This window comes from Mus musculus, chromosome 9, assembly GCF_000001635.26.
Source record: "Mus musculus strain C57BL/6J chromosome 9, GRCm38.p6 C57BL/6J".
NCBI classification, from domain to species: Eukaryota; Metazoa; Chordata; class Mammalia; order Rodentia; family Muridae; genus Mus; species Mus musculus.
The window spans coordinates 86591508-86614169 of NC_000075.6; the positions used below are offsets into that span (position 1 = coordinate 86591508).

At 43.1% G+C, this 22662-nt stretch overlaps 1 protein-coding gene across 3 annotated transcripts in view; it reads right to left on the bottom strand.

The window, feature by feature from the left end:
- Positions 1 to 22662, bottom strand: part of Me1 (malic enzyme 1, NADP(+)-dependent, cytosolic) — a 114552-nt gene that overhangs the window by 10145 nt on the left and 81745 nt on the right. For all 3 annotated transcript variants that reach the window (NM_008615.2, NM_001198933.1, XM_011242666.2), the window contains exons 8-12: positions 22034 to 22131; positions 20346 to 20459; positions 7212 to 7317; positions 4549 to 4691; positions 2937 to 3110 (exon numbers count right to left, since the gene is read on the bottom strand). In NM_008615.2, coding sequence (NP_032641.2) covers positions 2937 to 3110; positions 4549 to 4691; positions 7212 to 7317; positions 20346 to 20459; positions 22034 to 22131 — 635 coding nt within the window. The remainder of the gene's footprint in view (positions 1 to 2936; positions 3111 to 4548; positions 4692 to 7211; positions 7318 to 20345; positions 20460 to 22033; positions 22132 to 22662) is intronic.

The following is a 22662-nucleotide window of genomic DNA, read 5'->3' on the forward strand; positions in this document are numbered from 1 at the left end:
CACACTGCTCTAGCCCTGACTCCCTAGCTGGCCAGCCAAGCCAACGGGTGATCTGTGGACTCAGTGAGAAAGCCTGTCTCAAAAGACAGCCAGTGTTAACCTCTAACCTTTACACACCTTCATACACATGCATCCACCTCTGCACAAGTACACACGCATGTACTACTCACACATAAAGCAACAAATACATTCTTAAAAATCCAAAAATACCCTTTCAGATTAGCCTAGTCAATGAAATTTCCAGTTTCACATGTGACCAAACTAGTGTATGTGTGTGTGTGTATGTATGTATATGTATATGTATATGTATATGTATATATATATATATATATATATATATATATATATATATGTATATATATATATGTATGTGTGTGTGTGTGTGTGTTTTGCCTTTGCCTTCATGAATGTCTGTGCACCTCTGTGTCTGTGTCTGGTGTCCTTGGAGGACCAAAGATGACGTCAAATGCCCTGGAACTGGAGTTACAGATGGTTGTGAGGCACCATGTGGGCTGGGAACTGAACCCAGGTCCTCTCAAGCACTGAGCCATCTCTCCAGCCCCTTCCAATCAGTTTTTGTGTATGTGTGCTGTAATACAGAAGTGATTAAATCTGGGGTTGTGGAATAAAGCAAGTCACTCTAATTTCTGAACTGTGACTTCAGTGAGCTGAACCAGACAGCCTTCCCCGGGCAGTGAGCATCTACAGCACTAAGTTTGTTCTTCCAGGAGCTTCTATTGCACTGCTTCCCCTGTGTCAGCAGCTTGTTGTTGCTATGACATTCTGAAGAAGGAAGGGCCTTAAAGGGAGTGAACTCTTCAGTTAAAGGAGCGACATGATCTTGTTAACATCCAAAGCTCTCAAGAACAACGCCAGCCAGGTTACCCTCAGGGTCCGAGTGTTTAAAAAAGTGTAGCCTCGAGGCTGGGAACGTGCTTAAATGAGCATGAGGTCCTGAGGGGATCTCAGTATCTATGGGCTGTGGGCAAGGCTCTGCAGCACACACTTAGACTCCCAGTGTTGGGAGGCAGAGTCAGGTAGAACCCTGGGTCTTGCTGGTCAGCCAGCCCAGCCACATCAGTGAGACCCAGATTTAGTGACAGATCTGCCTTAAGGAACTATGTGGGAAGCAAAAATAATACCCTAAATCCACTGTGTGTGTGTGTGTGTGTGTGTGTGTGTGTGTGTGTGTGTGTGTGTGTGCGTGCGCGCGCGCGCATGCACATATGTGCAGTCTTCATTAAAAGCAAGCTGAAGACCAGGGGAAGCAAGCAAGGGCGTGTTGTCTGAGGAAGGAGAATGCTGTGATGACACAGCTGGGAGGAAACCAGCAGTGAGAGAGCCCAGTTGCCATGGCACCGGTTGCTTTTCCTTGACTTGGTTCTGCTATTTCACCATGTAGTACAAGCTGACCTGGAGCTCTCTGTGTAGCCAAGACCAACCTTAACCTTGAAATCCTACATCTAGACCCATCCCTGAAAATGCTGGGATTACAAGTATGCATGAGCCACCATACCCAGTTACATTTTTTTCTTCAAAAAAGAAAAAAAAATTTCAGAGACCAAGGGGGAGGTCTGGGTGTCACCATGTAACTCTGGGTGACCTGAAACTTGCTCTGCACAGTAGACTTTTCTTGAATTCTCAGAGATCCACTTGGTTCTACCTCCAGGGTGCTAAGATGAAAGCCCATGAACCTTTGACAGTGATCAGCAATCACTATTTATGAAATGAGAAATAAAACGTATTTACCTGACATTGTCACTAGAGGGTGCTAGAGTTAAAGGAAGAAAACATGGGCTAAAGAATTAAGATCATTTTATGCTTTCCTAAAAGAAATAGTTGTACTTTTCTTTATGTAAAAACTTTAAAATACTCTCAGTAATTACATATACATATATATATGATATATATATGTATGTGCGTGTGTATATATGTGTGTGTGTGTGTGTGTGCGCGCCCAAATTTGGAACACAGTTACAACAGGACCAGCATGCAAGTTATCAGTTCATGGTGACAAATATATCCCACCCACGGCACCAGGATCCTGCTGAGGCTCGGATGCAAAGGAATCGGACAATAAGCGTAAGCTCCCAGGACCATTTGCAGCAGGATTAACGCCACTCTCTGTCTCTGAGCTGGTGCCTCACGTTCTCTCCACCGTGTCTAAGAAACTGCGGCTAATGTATCAGCTTGGGGCTGGGTAAAATCAGTCCTCGACCGTTCAGGACTGCCTGACAGGTGGGCTCGGTGACGCCCTGAGGGACTTTCCCGAAATCCTACTGAAAGCTGACTTCTCCTATCAGTGGTTTCCTTAAAAAAAAAATCCTGATTACATTTGTATTTATTTATGGGGAGGTGGCATGTGCATGCCATGACACATGTGTAGGAATCAGAGACCAAGCTGCAGGAGATTTTCTTCTACACTATGAAGTCCTGCGCTGACTGACTTCAGCTCATGAGTATTGGCAGCAAGTACCTCTATCCACTGAACCATCTCATCAGCCCCTCTAGTGAGCGTACGAACCTGCAGTGTCCTGTTTTAGTCTCATATCTGCTTAAAAACTAGTGCAGCTTTAATTTTCTGTACTGAAGCGGTAATGACAGACACTTCTACTAAACTGTGTCAGACTTCACAATGCCATTATTTAGGCAGGCTCACGGTGGAGAAATGTGACTTACCGACATTTGGAAAAAAATACTTTTAGTTGTTTCACTGATAATCAGTAGCTAAAAGCAAGTTAAAGATTCCTCCTTTGAAATGAAAGCTAGTCTCGACGGAGGAAGACTCTCACTAGTGATGCTTAGCAACCCACTAGCTACCCACTCCTAGTCTCTGCTTAGCATTCTTCACACTTGACAGACAGCTGTGACACTAAATAAATAAGACACCGCACTGGGCAAATCCAGCCTTGGCACACACCAGCTCTTCACAGTACCTCAGCAGTGGTGAGGAAGACCTTATCATCGATGTGTCTCAGTCCGCAGGCCACCACCCCAAGAGCAACTCCAGGGAACACGTAGGAATTGTTGCCTTGGCCAGGAAACAGAGTCCGTCCATCTGGGAGAGTGACTGGATCAAAAGGACTGCCGCTGGCAAAGATTGCACGTCCCTGCAACACAGACACACACTGCTGATAAGGGAAGTGGGGTGTCTGAGGACAGAACCGTCTGAAGGAGGCTTAGGAGTGTCTAGAGCTTAACTCCTGGTGAGCCCGGGGGCTGTGCTGTTGGTGCTGCCAAGGGGTCAGCACGGGTGCTTTTTACTCTATGTTAACCTGCCCAGGAATGAACTCAGCATAGGACTCCCTAAGGCTGCAACTCTGTTCTCTGCAGTGGTCCAACCACAGGCCCAGTGGCCACATCTGAAGAGGCTTCTAACTGCAAACGTCTGAAGATGAAGTCAAGAGGTTCCTAGAATTTTCGAGATGGTGTGCTAGGTTAGAACTTAGTGTCCAGTTTCCTGGTGACTTTCAGTGTTTTACAATACAGAGCATTAGGTGAGAAATAGGTGAGACCACCTATTTCTGACACACTGAAGGTTTAAAATAGAGCTATATAAGCTGAACTCGAATTACGGATGTGTGTGGCAGGAGCTCTAAGCTAAGGGAGGACTGTTGACATACACAGAAACAAAGCAATGAATTGCGCACTTGCTGATCCAGGGCCTCCTACGTGCAAGTACTACACTACGATTCTGTTACTGCTCAAGGGCTGTGTGTTCTCCCTTGAGGACTTAAAGCTATGGAAGAATGTGAAGAAAACTCAATCTGTAGATGAGATAAAGATTACAATTACTCAGGATACTGCCTGCCACCCCAGATCAGAGAGAAAGGCGTGGAATGGCTCCTTGTCAAAGCATCATTAGCTCCGCGACCATGAAGGCTTGAAACATCATTACAAAGTCGAGCCAAGCTCCGGCTTGCACACAGTATCATGACTTTGTGCTGTGTTTACATTCTCTATTTTATATTTCCAAAATAGAAGTTTTAGATGCATAAAATCAATCTCATTTTTGTTACGATATTTTCAAGTCTTTGAGGAGAACAAAAGGCCTTCTGCCAAGCTATCAGTCAAATATATATCAGTACAAACACAGTATAAAATTAACTTTTTATTTTTAAAACTGGGAAGTATTGAGTGCCGAGGACTCTATGCCAGTCTGGCTGGGTATCAGCATAGCTGCCCAGATCCTCCACCCATGGCATCAAAATCCAAACCCAAAATTTAGCTAAGCAAAAATTAAACTGTGGCTTCATTTTGTATGCTTCAGTGCTAAGAAACAGCTAAAGATATCTTCATAACCACCCGAAGTTCAGTTCTTTCCCTTTACTTTTTTTATATTTAAAACTTTCCAAGTCACTCAAGGGATGCTACCATGAAGACCTACAGAGTTGGTTTATTTCCTGAGGATGAGAAGGTGGAGTCACCACGGAAGAAGAGTCTTCCTGTATCTTTCGGTTCTGATGGGAGGGAGTAAGGCTGAGGTCAAGGGGTGATCAACACCGGAGCAGCTCAGGCTTCCTGGATGACCCATCCTGGACTGCTCACCTTGGTCACCTTGTAGCACTGCTCTGCAGAGCACTCCGCTTTGCTGGTCGGATTACTCAAAGCAAAGATGATGGGCCGCTCGTTGAAGGCAGCCATATCCTTGAGAATTTGTTCAGTGAAAGCACCACCAATTGCAGCAACTCCTACAAAGGAAACAAGAAACCAGGGATCAGAACTGGTCAGTTCTTCCAAAGGCCCAGACCCCCAAACAATGAGATATGGCAACTCACTTCTAACAGGCCCTAACAAAGCACAGAATGTTCACCCTGAAGCCTAGTGATGAAACAATGTTGCTTAAGGCCAATTATCTTTAGGGTTACAAATCAATAAGTGCCTTTATAAGTCACAGATAAGACATCAGACTCACAAGTCAGAAGTCCTAGTCAGTCATTAGGAACTGTGGTTACAAGTGTTTCTATCAGGAAATTAAACCATGTCTGATACATTCTCTCTAAGCAATTTTGAGTAGACCATGGTAACTGTGTCTTTATAAAGCGACATTAGCTATCACCTCATTCCACTGTGAAGCTGAAATAACCACTCGCTGGAAGCAGAATAAAGCAACTAACAAACTAACGTAAGAAAGGTAAAAGGTCTAAGTTAACTGAAGAACACACTGTATAAGACAACCCTGAAGGCTTGTGAAGTTCTTTGTGATTCTGGATCCTCATCCCTGACATTATCAACTACTGCACAAGTGCTACTAAGATTACACTATGATTGAAAAGTAGACAGACACACACAGAAAGGGAACAAACTCATAGCTTTCTTCAAGATTTGAAGCACAGAATTTGCACACATCTGTTCTGCTTTTCTAAAGCAGGGTCTCAGACAGCTCAGGCTGAGCTCCTGTCCTGTGTTCCTGTCCTGTCCTGTCCTCCTGTCCTGTGCTCCTGTCCTGTCCTCCTGTCCTGTCCTGTCCTGCCCTCCTGTCCTGTCCTCCTGTTCTGTCCTGTCCTGTCCTCCTGTCCTGTCCTGTCCTCCTGTCCTGTGCTCCTGTCCTGTGCTCCTGTCCTGTCCTGTCCTCCTGTCCTGTGCTCCTGTCCTGTCCTCCTGTCCTCCTGTCCTGTCCTGTCCTGTCCTGTCCTCCTGTCCTGTCCTGTCCTGTCCTCCTGTCCTGTCCTCCTGTCCTGTCCTCCTGTCCTGTCCTTCTGTCCTCCTGTCATGTCCTGCCCTCCTGTCCTGTCCTCCTGTCCTGTCCTCCTGTCCTGTCCTGTCCTCCTGTCCTGTCCTGTCCTCCTGTCCTGCCCTCCTGTCCTGTCCTCCTGTCCTGTCCTGTCCTCCTGTCCTGTCCTCCTGTCCTGTCCTGTCCTGTCCTGTCCTGTCCTGTACTCCTGTCCTGTCCTGTCCTCCTGTCCTGTCCTGTCCTCCTGTCCTGTCCTGTCCTCCTGTCCTGTCCTCCTGTCCTGTCCTGTACTCCTGTCCTGTCCTCCTGTCCTGTCCTGTCCTCCTGTCCTGTCCTGTCCTGTCCTCCTGTCCTGTCCTGACCTCCTGTCCTGTGCTCCTGTCCTGTCCTGTCCTCCTGTCCTGTCCTGTCCTGTCCTGTGCTCCTGTCTGGACTTCCCAAAGCTGGGATGGGATGGGAGGAGTGCACAACACCCACAGCTACACACTACACACTGTACTGTGCACACAAAGGCACAGCATGCACAGCTACACACTACACACCTTACTGTGCACACAAAGGCACAGCACGCACAGCTACACACTACACACCGTACTGTGCACACAAAGGCACAGCACGCACAGCTACACACTACACACTGTACTGTGCACACAAAGGCACAGCACGCACAGCTACACACTACACACCGTACTGTGCACACAAAGGCACAGCACGCACAGCTACACACTACACACCGTACTGTGCACACAAAGGCACAGCATGCACAGCTACACACTACACACCGTACTGTGCACACAAAGGCACAGCATGCACAGCTACACACTACACACCGTACTGTGCACACAAAGGCACAGCATGCACAGCTACACACTACACACTGTACTGTGCACACAAAGAACCACTAGAGAATCTGAGGAAGAATGGAATGATATGGGAAGTGCAAGCCCTGTCTTCTAGGAAGACAGAGCCCCTGGATCTCAGCGTGAGTGGTATATTGTGGGCATGGCTCCTCATGGCATAGCTAGTAAACTGTGGCCTCATGGCAAGGCTGTCCTGTACACCACAGGACTTTTTACCACCATCACAGACATCTACCCATTACAGTTGGCCTTTCCTTTCCTCTCCTCCCCCCTCCCTCTCCCCCTCCCCTCCCTCCACCCCCTCTCCTCTCCTTTCCTTTCTCCACAATCCCCTTCACACTGAAGACAACTAAAACCCATGTCTAGGCACAGCCCAGTGTTCTGGGGGTGAGTTTCCTGCACACTCGAGAGGGCTGTCTACTGTGTAATGAAGCCCGAGAGCTGAATGTGGCAGGTGTCAGCAGGTTCACCCAGCACAGGGCCACACACTGGCTCTGTATGTGTATACCGGAATATACACTAGGAAGGCAGAACTGAATTACACCTCAGTGCCTACGAGAACCCTGCTACTTGAGTGTGTCCATTTCCTTTCTGGATTCCAAAGGTTTATAAATTTTAAAAAGCAAAACAATGCTAAATAGGTCAAATTAAAGGAACAAGAGTAGAAAAACATTTACCTATGAGGGCAGTTGGTTTTATCTTTTGAACAATGGCTTCCAGATTCTTCATTTCTTCATGTTCATGGGCAAACACCTCTTTCTCTTCTGTGAGAGATGCACGACCCTGAGAAATGCAAATGGAAAGTCAAATTATTGCAGCTGCGTGGGCCAAAGGCACAGCTAACGTTACATTCATCGTCCTGTGTCTATGTATGCCATCTATTTGTGAAGCCCTCGTCCAATGGCCACCATATTACTTCACTTGTCCCCTCTGGTCTCTCAAGACAGGGTTTCCCTGGATAGCCATGACTGTGCTGGAACTCACTCTGTAGACCAGGCTGGCTTCAAAATCACAGAGATCTGCCTGCCTGTCTTCTTATAGCTGGGATTAAAGGCACACACTACCGTGGCCAGCTTCTCTTGTCCTTTCAACAAATATTCACGTGGAGGATGGTGTCCCACAATGCAAATCCAATGAGAGTTTTGAGATAGAGGCCACGCATGGTAATTGTTATTTTACACACAAGGACACAAGTTTAGAGACTTGGAGTGCTCCAACTTCTGACAGGCATTGTCTAAAGCTGCCTTTCACTACAGCACACAACTGCCCAGCAGTTTTCCAAATACTGGATGCCAGACTGAATGCAAACTGTCAGGCCTGAAGCTGGTGCAATCTCCTTGATTTAAAGTGTGTGTGTGTGTGTGTGTGTGTGTGTGTGTGTGTGTGTGTGTGTGTGTGCGCGCATAGTCATCGGTATGAGCTTATGCACAGAGTATGAACTAATAATGTTCTATGTATAGAGAGGTCAGAGACAGTGTTGGCTGCTGGTCCTCATATTCTACCTTGTTTAAGACAGTCCTGCTTCACCACTGTGTACCCCATAAATCAGATTAGCTGACTGGAGGCTTCTAGGAAATCTGTTTCCACTTCCCATCTTGCTGTATGAGTTGTTAGAATTACAAACATGTGCTTTATGTGGGTTGTGGGGGTTTGAACTCAGGTCCTCATGATTGTGTGGCAAGCCCTTTACCCACTGAGCCATCTCTGAAGCCTAATTTTATTTCCTTTTAAAAGCAATACAGAATCCTAGAAAATCTAAAGCAGATGAACTCTTTCTTCTTGTTTCCCTCTCTGTAAACAAGTAGGGCCGGAGCCTGCACCTCATCAAGTCACAGGGGCTAAAGACAGGATGGAAACACGGGAAGGAGGCACTGGGAGCGTTATCAGCTGAGATAAACCCTTCTGTGAAGAGGCCAGAGCTTTCATTCCAAGCCGTTGTAATTTTGGAACATTTTATCCGAGCCTGCTACAAACTGCTATTGGTGTGCCACTGCTTTGCAATATAAATGTGACATTAGATTGGGTGACTTCCCAAAGAGAGAGTACACCACTGGTCACTGCTGTATTCCAGGAAGCTTCCTCCTCCTTCCCGCTCCTGTATCAGCCCGTGCTACATCTCAGACACCATGAAAACAAACCTCCTTTGTTCATTTACAATCAAGCCTGAAGCTCCCAGTTCACACACTGCAGGAGGGAACAGCAGCAACAGCAAGTCCGATAGTTCACCCATAGTCTTATTCATCATGTTCACTTGAAAAATTACTCCGATTTCTACTTTCATCAGGAAATACCAAGTTGTTCATAAAACTATGTAGTTAGTGTGTTTTATGGTTAATGTTAAATCTAAATGAACTTGATCAACAGAAACGTCTTTGGTAGTGGAGACAGAGTCCAGAGCTTCACACACCTGAGACAATGTTTTAGGTACTAAAAAGTGTCACTGTCAAATGATCCCAGTCTTTCTTCCTATTTATGAACAGACCGCCTCTTTCCTTCCACTAACGCAAGGTGACCTCAGTAGCACTGCTGAGTTAGGTCTCCAACCCACACATTAGCTTCAGACTGACAGCGAGTGCACAGACTAGTTCCACACATTTCTTTTGTGTTTGTAGCAAGATTTTAAATTGCTTTTTAATAACATTAAAAACCCTTGACAATACTGAAAATGTTACAGTTCTTATAAAATGTGGGGTCCTTTGGGCTTCTCCTATTGACTGCTCGCTCTCAAGCACCTTTAACTGTACAGGTTTATTTCATTTGCATAGCTCCATCACAAGCATTAGGTAGTATACTGGCATGGAAAGGATGAGTGAGCCGAATGACAAGGTTTTAGGAAAAGGGCGACATTTGGTATAGCAAAGAACGTCTCTCGGAGAAGTTAGAGACATAGTGAATGCAATCATCCCCAGTTCCCTGTCCTCCTGTCCTGAGTCTGTGCTCTCCGCTATGTGACTCCGCGGATCCGTCCCCCAAAAGTAGATGATATCAATGCTTTTTTAGCTCAATGAACCCATCCCTGGTTAAAAGTAATTCTTATTACACCTAACTGTGAAACAGCATAGCTTCTCCCAGCCTGCATCCAATGTGCTCAGAATCTGAGCACAACGTGCACCTTCTAACAAAGGCAACATCCAAGACTGTACTCCAGGGGAGAGCACTATTCTGGATCAAAACAGTGAAAGATCCTAAGGGGAGCCATCAAGTTGGGGCGAGTCTTTCCCAGGCCTGTGTATTTGGACTGGAATATACAGCTGCCCCCTGGGTCTTAAGAAGAACTAGCATACCCACCTGTCCCCGGGTAACCTTGCCACTTCTTGTGGTCTGCTGCTGGGTACCATCATGGGACAGTACGAGGCAGATGTGGACCCACGTTGCAGAAGTTAAGAACCACATAGCAAACAGTACCAGTGCTGTCCACTCTGACTCAGACAGGTGTGAAAAGAAACCACTGTTGTGTTTCATCAAGATGTTGCAATTAAGCTGGGCAGTGGTGGCGCACCCCTTTAATCCCAGCACTTGGGAGGCAGAGGCAGGCAGATTTCTGAGTTCGAGGACAACCTGGTTTACAGAGTGAGTTCCAGGACAGCCAGGGCTATACAGAGAAACCCTGTCTCAAAAAAAAATCAAAATTAATTAATTAATTAATTAAAAAGATGCCACAATTACTGAGAATACAGCATTAGGCTACAACAGCAGCTTTAATACTGACTCTGTATGTTGCCATTTTTTAACCTAATGTTACTCCTTCTGACTTTAGGAACAGACAGCTCCTCTTAGTTTAATAAAAATCAATGTTTTTGCAATTGCTCTTCCTCCTCGGCTTCCTTACTGGTTGGTGGCAAAAATCATCTTGCCTTATTAGAAAGAGAAAAGTAATTCTTGTCATGAAAAACAGCAACAAGAACAAAATTTGGAATCTTTGGTAGTTACAGTTTTTAATATCTAAACCATTTTTGAACAATTTCTGAAAACAGAGTGAACTAAAATTTATGGTTAGTTTGAGTCTTACACAGTAAAATTTCCAGAAGAGATACCAAATAAAATTCTGGCTCGGGAAGACATATATCCTGGGAACAGTAACTCAGCTGCAAGCATTCTAAACATGAATACAATTTTGGCTTACTATTTTTCTCCACAGAAATGCACCCATGGTTGCAGTTGTAAAAAGCAAGAAACTCGCCTATGTTCTGTGGCCCTAAAAGACAAATGCTACAGAACTCCACATAGCTCTCAACCTGACCTCTATACTCAAGGTCAAAGGTCACTGTAAAATGGAAATATTAAAATGTTTAGGAAAGTGTTTAGATGTTGTACTTAAATACTTATTGACTTATTACCTATTTACTTACTTAGTGAAGAGCTGGGGTTGGATCCCAGGGCCTTAAGATGGTGGGGAAATGCTACACCTTGACATTGTAGCCCACACCTAGGCTACATCACTTTATGTCCAAATATCGGAAACCTTCCCATGAGGTGCTAGGAATTCTAACTGTCTGTCAACACTCATTCTCCTGGGCCTTGGGTTGTTTTGTTTTTACAGTTTGTTTGTGTTTCTCATTTTTAATGACAGCATTTCCATTTAGTCTGTAATGTATACTGGCTTTACCTTCCCGTACAGGCTGCACTCACAAGTTTCTTTGCATCCAGGAGTAACATCAGTACCTTCTGGACAGATGGAAGGATGGAAACCGCTCCATTACACAGTTATGCCCTTAATAAGCGATGAGGCACAGAACCCCAGCACCTTTCAGACCTGTCAGTGGCTAGGAGAGGCAGCTGTGAAGCATCTTCCTCCCAGCATACCCCAAGTCTGTCTGTCTGTCTGTCAGATGCCCCCTTGCCTCTCCAGCACCAGGCCTGGAGGTCTCCCGGCAGGCACAGTTGCATTTAAAGAGGAGTTTCTTCATTTAGATATATGAAAACAACATCAAGAATACTTTGTCCTGACAAGTGCTTATCTTTCATTAATAAGACATCTACATCCAAGATCATGGCCATGATGCAGCCCGTCTGCCATCCTCGCATGCAGGAGAACAAGGTCCAAGTTGGTGGCCAGCATGAGCTACACAGCAATACCCTGGTGTGAACAACAACCAAACTATGTCTACAAAAATCTTTAAAAGTTGGCAATAATGTAAATTCAACCATGTTACTTTACATATTTATGTTATATTTTATGTAAGCCATTATTCTCAAGTTCTTTGTTGCAATTTTCTTGTTCAATATTTTATCATGACCTTAAATAATTTTATACATAAAAACAGATATCTAGTCATAACATCTTTTCCTTTCCCAGTTAGAAACCTTGTGATTTTAACCTGTTCTCCTGGGCCAATGTTGACTCCTTGCAAACAAGGAGCTCATCACTCACATGTCTTCATCCATCTTTCTTTTCTTTTCTTTTCTTTTCTTTTCTTTTCTTTTCTTTTCTTTCTTTTTTTTGTTTTGTTTTTGTTTTGTTTTTGTTTTTTCGAGACAGGGTTTCTCTGTGTAGCCCTGGCTGTCCTGCAACTCACTCTGTAGACCAGGCTGGCCTCGAACTCAGAAATCCGCCTGCCTCTGCCTCCTGAGTGCTGAGAGTCTTCATCTATCTTTTATCTTGAGACTTAAAACTGTCCTTAGTCAAAAGAATAGGCAGCAGCATTGAAGACTGCAGAGGACCTTGGTCAGTGCTCTCTTGAGGTACCCAGTGGATAGATAGTTCAACTACAGACAGGCAGCAGTGCCTCATCAAAGGCATGCAAACTGCATCAGGTATATACTTTTAGATAAACTGCCAATGAACTAGATAAAAATAGAAATTGATTCCCTTTTTAAAAATCACAAACCAAAAAGTAGCTATGCATATGTGAAAAGAAAACTAATATAAATTCTTAGAAGTGATTTTTGACAGTAGCTTAGTAGCCATACTCAAATTAGTATAAATTGTTATTACTAAAAATAATATGTAAAAGAGTTGGGTTATACTAAATATGGACCAGAAACCTGAAAAACCAAATTTGAAATAGTTTAATGAATAACCTGAAATGACATAATCTAATGTTATGTACGTTCTATAATGTAGCACAATATCCTAGATTGTACAAGATGGCAAAATAAAAAACAATCTAGTTGTAATTTATAGTAGTGTTCTCCTCTCTATAAACTATAATTAATATGCTAACAGCTTGTAACAATTTGTTGTCTAGAGACATAACTAAAGAACAAGATGCATTTTGATACATGGTAAATTCCTGCTACTTTTAAAGTTTTCACGAGATTTAGGAAAAGAGGACAGAGAACAGCTTTCAGCTCAGTGAAGGTAGAACGGGGCTGTGGGTGCTCCAGCCCCTCCACCCACTTCAGGGCTTCGAGCCCTTTGACTCTCTCTTACATCTTGCTTTCTCCACCTATGAGCTGGCTGGATCATTGATGACGGCCAAACAGATGAACTATATTGGAGCTTTTTCCAAAACTGAGAGAACACCAATAACCTAAGGAAAAACAGACTCCTCAGTTGGGCTTCCAGGACTAACTCAATTCTAACTCAATCCCTGAGTGAGGCCTCATGTGCCCTTTTCTAAACATTTTAGAGTACTAAGGGAACAGAGGCCCAGCTCCACACTGTCACTCTGGGCAGCCTGGTCAGGTCCTTTCATCTCTTAGGGACTCTGCAACTTGGTCTAAATCAGGATTCATGGCATCGATATAGAAAGGAATTTCAGAATTAGTCAATTTGGAGCAAAACTGGAGATTTAATTTTTTAAATTATTATTATTAATTATGATTACTATAATGATGATGATGTGTTGGGGGCAATGTGTATACTACCTACAGTACATGTGTGGAGGCCAAAGAACAACTTGTGAGAGTTGGTTTTCCTCTTCCAATGAATGCTACATGGACTCTGGGGATTGAACTGGGGTCCCGGAATTTGCAGCGTAAGAGGCATTACCTGCTAAGCCATCACACTGGCCCATACTTAGAAACGTTATTAAAGACATTTTATAAACGTAAGCCTGAGTGCTGGGAGAAAAATAGGGGCTTAGAAAGAAAGACACACCCAAGAGCATGATGTGGGCTTCTCCAAGTGAAACCACACACCCCAGCATGGGCTCCTAAAGGCAGAGTCACCACTATGTTACAATTAGCACATACACCCTTCTGGTGGCTCTCATTTTTCATGTTCTCTCTCCTTTGATAAGTGAGGTTCTAGAGTGGCTCCAGGGTTGCCTTAGTCAAGAGATAAGCTGATATAATAATATGGGGAAGCTCTTGGGCTGAGCAAGTTCCGTATGTCTTTTTCCTGTAAGTAGGGTTTCTTGTAAGATTCCTAGAAAACTACAATTCAGTCAGGACATGGCTGTAAGCAGCTCATCACTGGGCAGCACTCTTGCTTCTCCACTGGGAGAGGCTTCAGCTCGATGCCTGGGCAAGAGGCTCCTCTCCCGCCTGTCCCCAAGATGTCCCCTCTCTTTCTATCCTGCCTCAGCTTCCCTCCCAGGTGATGAGGAAAGATGGTTTTGAGAAGCAGTCTTCTAGATGATTAGCCATAACCCTATCAGATACGCTTCTTCAAGACATAAGTTTTCAGAAAACTATAAAATGATGCATTCCAACAAGAAGGAATGAACACATAAGTTTGTAATCCAGGTTTCTGGTAATACTGTGGTGAAAACAACCCGAAATTAATGAAAACATTTATGTCCTTGGAACCTCTAATTTCCCAAGAATGAAAAGCAAATCAGAAGAAGTCACCGACAACACCGTACTGAACATCTCCACGCTGCTCCAGTATATGGTTTTAAATAAGTCTGCCACTTATCTCCATGAAAATGGAAAGATGTGTGTTTTATTGCAGACATCTTACTTTATTAATCACAGAGAGCCCTGGCAGGTCTTGGCCATGGAAGGCAGGACTTGGCAGAACGTACTCTAACTACTAAGACTCCCCGCAGCCCAGTCCTCACGGAATTTTTCCTGGTGTGACTTACAAATGCTGACTGAACCCTGAAAGACAGCCAGGAGTCATGGAACAGTAATATTAGCAGCTGAAGGCTCTACTGTACACAAGTAGAACCAAGAGACAAAAATTAATGTGCTAAGTATTTTCCCTGCCACTTTCACAGTTGGTTTGATGGAGTTTAAAGAAACACCAGGATGGGGCAGCCCTGTCTACTGCAGCTGTTGCCTGTAACTTTTCTAATTTATTCAAATTTTCCTCCTCCTCCCACCTAAAACATACCCTTATGCCAGTTACTTCCCCTGTGTGTACAAAAAGTCTCTTTTTTTCCTTTTTTCCCTTACTACAGGCAGAGAGTGGAGTCTTAGGGGCCCCAGATGGGGTTTCCAGGTCCTGAGTTGGACCAAGGATACACAGACAGAAATGGTAGAAATAAGACCGTTGATTAATATAGATGGCACTCCCCAGCAAGGAATTATGTGTGTGTGTATCTTTATGTGTGTATGTGTGTATGAATAATATATAATGTGTGAGTGCACGTGTATGTGGTATATGTGTGTATGTGCATATGTGTATATTTAATGTGTGAGCAAGTAAGCACATATATTTGATATATGTGTGAGTGTGTGCTATGTATATATGCACATATGTATGTGTCCAGTGGTGCCTGTGTCTGTGTTGGGCAGATTGAGCTATCTGTATTATGATGGGCATTTTTTCTGCAAATGTTGTTCGATGTCAGCCTCTAGTAGGAGGGGTTTCCAGTCTTTTGTACACATGCACACTCACATACATGCACACACATGTGCATGCATGCAAACACATGGACTCCTGCCCTACCTACTCTTTTGCCACAACCCCACTTCTCCACTTTGAGGAACAGTTACTTTCTGCCTTCTTTTAGCAGAGTGTTCATAGCGATCTGTTTACCCAGGAAGCTCAATTTGCTAGCCTGCCTCCTCCCTTTTTCCCCTCCCCACTCTGCCCACTCCCCTTTCCGTTCTTCCTTCTGTCCTTGTGCCAAACATATTAGGAATAGTTAGAAATTTCTTTGTCAGGTTGCCTCTTTAATCCACCCTCTATTTTGTGCTGACTCTTATTACAAGAAGATGCAACCAGATTAAACATGCTTTTTCAAACACACTTTAGATATAGGATCATAGGAAGTGAACATCACCAATACTAATTCTGCATGTTAAATATCAAGTCATTATTTTCTGTTTAAAAAAAAACCACATGCATATAATCAAAGCGTGTTATTCTTATGAATGCCTACAAATGTACAGGTCATCTTTTATTTGAATTGAAAAGGAAGAAAGTAGTCAAACTGGATACTTGTTTCTAAGCTACAAAGTCCCTCAGAGCATATGGAAAGTGTCGCCACTATGGAGTGGGACAGTGCCACTCTCAGATTCTAACAGAACAGGGGAAAGAGAAACTTCACAAGGCTTGGAGTTCCTAGCCCTAAACATTTTTTTTTTTCAAAAAGAAAAAATAATATTATCCCAACTGTCATGATAGCACATGGCATGTGTGTTCACTATCTCTTCTAGCGGAGCTAAGACCTGTAAATAGAAAAACACAGTGAAGTAAATTACTTAGAATAGAAGAAAATAAAGCTGAGGTCACCTCACCCTGAGACCAGCCTGTCACATGAATGTAAGTTCACAGCATACTCTCTGCTTTAGCCTTCTGTCTACGCACTGGGCTGCCTCCTTAGGACAAGTCACTTAAGCCAGGGCTGAGTGTGGCCCCGTCTGTGTTTTGGACTCCTGTCCACTCCACTCTGGCAACACTCAGCAAGTGACATTGTGAGAGACCTGTTCCTCACACTATTCTTCCTTGTTGTCAGCTGGGAAGATTTTTATAAACATGTATATTTAGTAAGTACTGGATTATTTATACTAAAATGTAGGTGATTAAATGGATAGAAATTAGTTCTCACTATAAAATACTAAAGAAGGGTATTTGAAAATCATCAGTAACCTAGCAATTGACCCCAACTATACTAGTACTGATGAGTTAGTTATGTTAGATTAGATTATGTTATATATTACTGACATTCTACAGCATAAACTCCTACTGCACATATGGCTACAGGCAAATGGTAGGAAGGAGTTTCAAAAATACTCTACTTTACATTTTATGATTCTTTTAATATATTATGAACAGGCCCATTATAAGCTAATAAAACTATTACTGACTCTCAGGAGATATGTAAGGACTAACTTAAGATGAAAACCAGCATGCAAAAGAATCATATAAATTGGAAAGCAAGAGTATGCTAACTTTCTAGCTTGTCTAAAATTAGTTTCCCAGCAAAAATCAATATACGATTTCTAACTGTTTAATGGCATGTAGCATTGATGAATTGAAACTTAGAATATCTGTTTTATATTAAATAGTGTACAGGCTAACTATTAAGTATACAACAGTCTTTTAAAACATACCTTTATCTTTGCAAGTATTATACACACAAACACACATACACACACACACACACACACACACACACACACACACACCTTTTAATGTTGGCAGGTGAAAGACACATTGCTGTCTGGATCTAACCAACAACTGAAGTCATTCCTAGTACTGCAGTCCATGGAACCTAGAGTTTCAGCTCACTAGACCTATGTTAAAATTATGCTAATTAGCTATGCACGCTTGTATGGATTTCACATTAAAATGTCACTCATGAACTCCCACTATGTGGGCTACTGAATGCCGTATATTCCTGAGACAACATGATTTATGTAGTTGCTTTATGTGGCATCTAACGATGGTCCCTACATTCCTCTTTCCAGCTCTGATCTTATCCTAACCTTCAGTCCTAGATCTCCAATGGCGGAGGAGATACTTCCACTGCAGTCTCCTCAGGTATCCTGAGCTTGCTCTGTGAACTCATCTCACTGTGCCCCTCACACTAGCTTCTCTTTATAGGGAGACATCCTGGGAGTCCAGCACAACTGTCCTCTACCCTGTGCCCCCAGCCCATTTCCTAAGCTCTTGGTTCACCGGCCCTTCCTTGTGAACATCTATGGAATCAAGACTCTCATTCAAACCTCTGATATCTTCTGTGGATTACGGCAACAGCTCCAAACCTAGTTTCTCTCTTTCTTTTTTTTTTTTTTTTTTTTTTTGGTTTTTCCAGACAGGGTTTCTCTGTGTAGCCCTGACTGTCCTGAAACTCACTTTGTAGACCAGGCTTGCCTCGAACTCAGAAATCCACCTGTCTTTGCCTCCCAAGTGCTGGGATTAAAGGCGTGCGCCACCACCGCCCAGCTCCGAACCTAGTTTCTTTTACTCACTGTACCTCCTCTCAAACCACCCTCCAAAATGCCGTCAGGATGACAGAAAAGGCAAGTGTCTCTGCTCACTCCTCTTCAGGACTCATGTGCCATGTGTCACCTGTGTCACCTGCCCTGTGTTTCCTTTCCATTCTAACATTCAGTCTCTTACTGCAGAGGAAGTCACATGCTGCATTGTCACCATAAAGCTGCTCATTCATTCATTCATTCATTCAGCAAACTACTATCAGGTGTGAACTAGTTATGTGTGTGACCGAAGACCAGGACCCTTAGCTTCTGTCAGGACTCCCCAAGGCCAGCCACCACACTTTCCTTTCATGTCTCTGGAGACTCCACAGAAATCCTGAACTCTTCCTTGTCAACTTAGCCTTGCAAAGGTCTGTGCTCAGGGGAGTGCCTCAGTCTTCCTTCCCTGCATATCTCCCTCATGCACCATGACACTTCTGTAACAGTGCTTTCCTATCGCTCTGTAACTGGTAACTTGACTTTTCCCCTTATGCTGTGAGCATCCTGAAATCAAGTCCCTTATTATGTACTTATTAGAATCCAGAACAACTGATTAGTGGAAACTTTTATTCAGTGAACATTATTTCCCAACTGCAATATCTGTCATGTGGCTAATGGTATATAATTGCTTATAAGCATTCTGATTCTTAAAAGAAACAAGTCCTAGAAAACTAAACTTGCTGGTTGCCAGGCGTGGTGTGCACGCCTTTAATCCCTGCACTCAGGAGGCAGAGGCAAGCAGGTTTCTGGGAGATGGAGGCCAGCCTGGTCTACATAATGTGGTCCAGACCATCCAAGGCTACAGAGTGAGACCCTAACTCAAAAAAAGTAAGCTACACCCAACACCTTTAAATTGACAGCTATACATATACTTTCTCTCCCTTTAAGACAAAATTTATCAATTATGCAAATTTTAATCATTTTTCTGGCATTTAAGAATTACAATTGTTAAGAACTTGGAAAATACAGAAAGGCTCTACAAACAAAGTTAGTTTTAGGAGTAAGGGATATAGCTCAGTAGTGCAACGTTTGCTAGGATGTGTGAAGTCCTGGGCTCAGGTGCCAGCATCATAAAATAACAACTGCAATAAGAGCACTGGAAAGTCTAATGCAGTTGAGATTTGTCTTCTGTGACTTTCAAACATCATATATTTAAATCACATACTATATAAAATATGCAGTTTCTCTTATCTGATATGCTGAATCATTTAATATTTTATTTAATGCTCTTTAAAAAGAGTTTTAAACATTTTTATTATACTTATGGCTATTCCACAATCTATTTGACAATTATATTTTGGAAGTATAAAGACCATCATCAAAATTAATACATGATTAAACATCACTACTGCAAATATTATCTTAATAATATCCCCACTTCTAAAATAATGTAAATAATGTATAACGCAAATTCCAGGACAGACTTCCTAGAGTAAAGACTACTGGCAGTACTACTACTCGGCAGTACAAACTTTCCAAAGCTCTGGACACACCCAAGTCTCATTCAGATCATTTCCATGCAGTGCAGCAGAAGGCACAGCTATCTCTGATCAATCGTCACATAAAGGGGGCTAGGTGTACTTTATAGCAGTTTTTAAAAAAGTGACATGCCAGGCGGCAACAGCAGGACATCTGCCAGGTCACATACCTGTCCCTACCAAGTTTTCACAAGAACCACACAGATGAGGCCTTTCTGTCACCAGAAAGGGGAAACTGGCTCATTCCAACAGCCCATGGACAAAAAGTCTCTCCCACAAAAATCCCTTCCAAGCCTTCAAGAACTGAGGCAACGTAGCAGGTAAGCGGGCAGCCCTCTCTCTCCTTCCTTCCTAGCTGGCTGAGAGCTGACAGCTCTTCCCAGAGTTCGCTGTACCAGTGTCTACATCCAACTTCCTCCATGAAAAATGGAACCAGTTCTAGTAGAGGGATGATCCAGAGTCACAAGGATTTTACTCATAAATAGAAGGCATTCCTGAGACAGCTTTCTTCTTCATTCAGGAGCGTTATTAGTAAATCTGAATGGCAAGGCCTGCGTGCGTGCGTGCGTGCGTGCGTGCGTGTGTGTGCGCGCGCGCGCTCACTCGCGCTCATGTGTGTGCATGCATATGTGTATGTATGCACATGTGTGTGTACATGCACAGGTATACAGGTGCATGTATAATGTAAAGGTTTACATGGAGGTCAAGGACAACTTCAGGAAGCGCTCTTTACCCACCATCTCCCATCTCCTTGTTTCACACAGGTTCTCTCACTGACCTAGACACATAGTAGGTTATACTACCTGGCCCAAGAGCTCCAGAGATCCACCTGTCTTGGCCTCCTTAGTACTTGGATTCCAAGCTTGAGCCACTGAGCTTGGCTTTTTGAAATGTAAGTTTTGGGGCCTGAACACAGGTGCTTGTTCGAGTACAGTCAGTGTGTCACTAACTGATCTCTCCAACCTATCTATAAATGCTAATCTTTCAACAGGGCATCTTAAAGGGGCAGTGGGTACAACAGCAGTCTGTGGAACAGTCATTAGGACAGGCATACACAGTGACTTTTTTTCTTACCTTAACTATTAGTCCTTTTGAGTCAACCAACCATATCTTCTTTCTAGCATTCTCCTTTGATAAACCTTCTTTCTCCATGGCCATAACAACCAAGTGAGCAATCCCCAAGGCAGCCTGAAAAGAAGGCATGAAAATAAAGACTTTAAAATTTGTTTCACATATCTTATCAAGGGTTACTCATCGCCCCATTTTGTCCATTAGTAAGGAATTGCAAAACAGCTCTGTCCACTGAGTATCAGAGTCATTAATTCATACAAGGAGCTAAGCATTCTTTTCACATTTGCGTGTGCAAAGTGACCACCATTAGCTCCTTTTAATTACAACACAACTACTATGATACAGTTTGCTAGTGAGCACAGATATGCCAGTGACACCCCAAAGTCAGTATATCTGATCCTAGTTCTACGGTCAAAGCGAGCACAATAAGAAAGCACTACCTTTACCACAATCAACCAGTCAGCCTGGCTCACTGGAGCACCTGGCTCACCGTCAGGACTAAAGCAGACTGCTTGTCTGGATGGGGTCTTGGCCAATTAGACAGCAGCAAAACACTGAAAGGAAATCTATGTTGCCCAGCATTTACCCCCTCTCTTCATTTAGGCAGAGTATAGCACAATTTCTCCCAGTATTAAAGAAACCATCGTATTTGGAATCTGATGAAGTCTGCAATAATCTGTGAAATGTCACAGACCTCACATTTTCTGGAATAAACCAAGGCCCGTGAGTCAGCAAACCAGGAATATTGCTGAGAATCAAGAACTGACCTGTGCCATTCACCAGAAACTTCTGGAAATAGAGAAGGCCTTAGCAGAATAAAGGCAGCAAGGAACAATCTAGAAAGGAGGCCCTTACATACGAGGGTTGTTAGGTAGGCTGGGCTGTAGTCTCTTTGGAAGTGTATCTGTGAATTCATTCTGAGTGCTTTAACATACTCACTGTAGTTCTAGGTCTTGTGTTTAAAGGAAAACACAGAATACACATTTCTACCCACAAAACATCTTGTTTTGTTTATAAGGATATTAAGTTTAATTTCTTTTTCTCAAATGACTGTCTAGCCATGGTATTTTCTCATTTTTGAATTCTGTAACTCTACAGAGATTTGAAAGTTTTCTCACAAAATTTAGCATTTTATTATTCTGTCTGGGAGGTGAATTGTCTTTCTTCTTTTAAGTGAGTACTAACAATAATTTCAACAAAGTATATAATTTGGTCTTATGTAATTTTTTTACAATGATGCCAAAAGCCTTAGAATGTTGACTAGCTTTGATGTACTATGTATCTGTAATTCAAAATGACTTTCCTTTAAAAGAATGTATAGTTATATATGTAAAGGTTGGACTGCACTGTGAGTGTGGCTATGAACACTCTGGACTGTGACAATGGGGGACAGGTATATTAACTTAAATACACTGAGGTTTTCATATACAACACACACTGGAAATTTCATTCTGCATCAAGCCTTAAGCATAAATAACAAAGTCAAGGGTAACGTTTGATAATCTCTTGAATTTTAAACTGAAAATGTTTTTACATTTCCAGAGTCTCCTACAATGACATAAGATGCCTTAAAACTTAGCGACTCTTCAGTCTGTAACTGTACTGTAACTCTATGAGAGCACCTGAGACCTGGTAGAAGTACTGGGCTAAAGCTAGCTGCACGTTAGTTAGAATGCAGGAAACAGAGGTACCTCTCCAGCTCCCTGGAACAGCACTGTCTGATCAGAGAGCTTGTTCTTGGTTATTCGAAGAGCTGCAAGGAGACCCGCAACCGCAACAGACGCTGTTCCTAAAACAAGCGATAAATATCCTTGAGCAATCCTCAGTCCGGTTCTGCCACATTCTAAGCCTTTACTCACATCTTAAATCATTACATGACAGAAAGAGAACCTGTGTTTAACTGTCCCTATGCTAGCATACGGCAAGAAACATCAGTATTTTAGGACAGTTGCTTAAATCCTTAAAAAACTCTTCAAAAAGGAGACCCTGGAGCTCATTTTGAGAAGGTAACAGGAGTTTGGGTTCTGCTTGGTTTTCATTTTAGTTTTAGAGTTTTAAGGCAGTACCTCATGTACTCCTTGCAGGACTCTCAAACTTGCAATCCTTCTGCCTCAGCCTCCTAAGTGCTGGGATTATAGGCATATGTCACCACACCTGGACTGAGTTTGGATATGATATGGATTTCAGGTCATCTGCTCCTATAATTTCTCTCAGACCTCTAGGTGCTAACTGAATGCATGTGAGGTAGCTAGGTTGTTCTCATCACACTGCAGGTACAGGCATGGCAACCATCTAATGGCAGGACTTCAGCGTGTCTGCA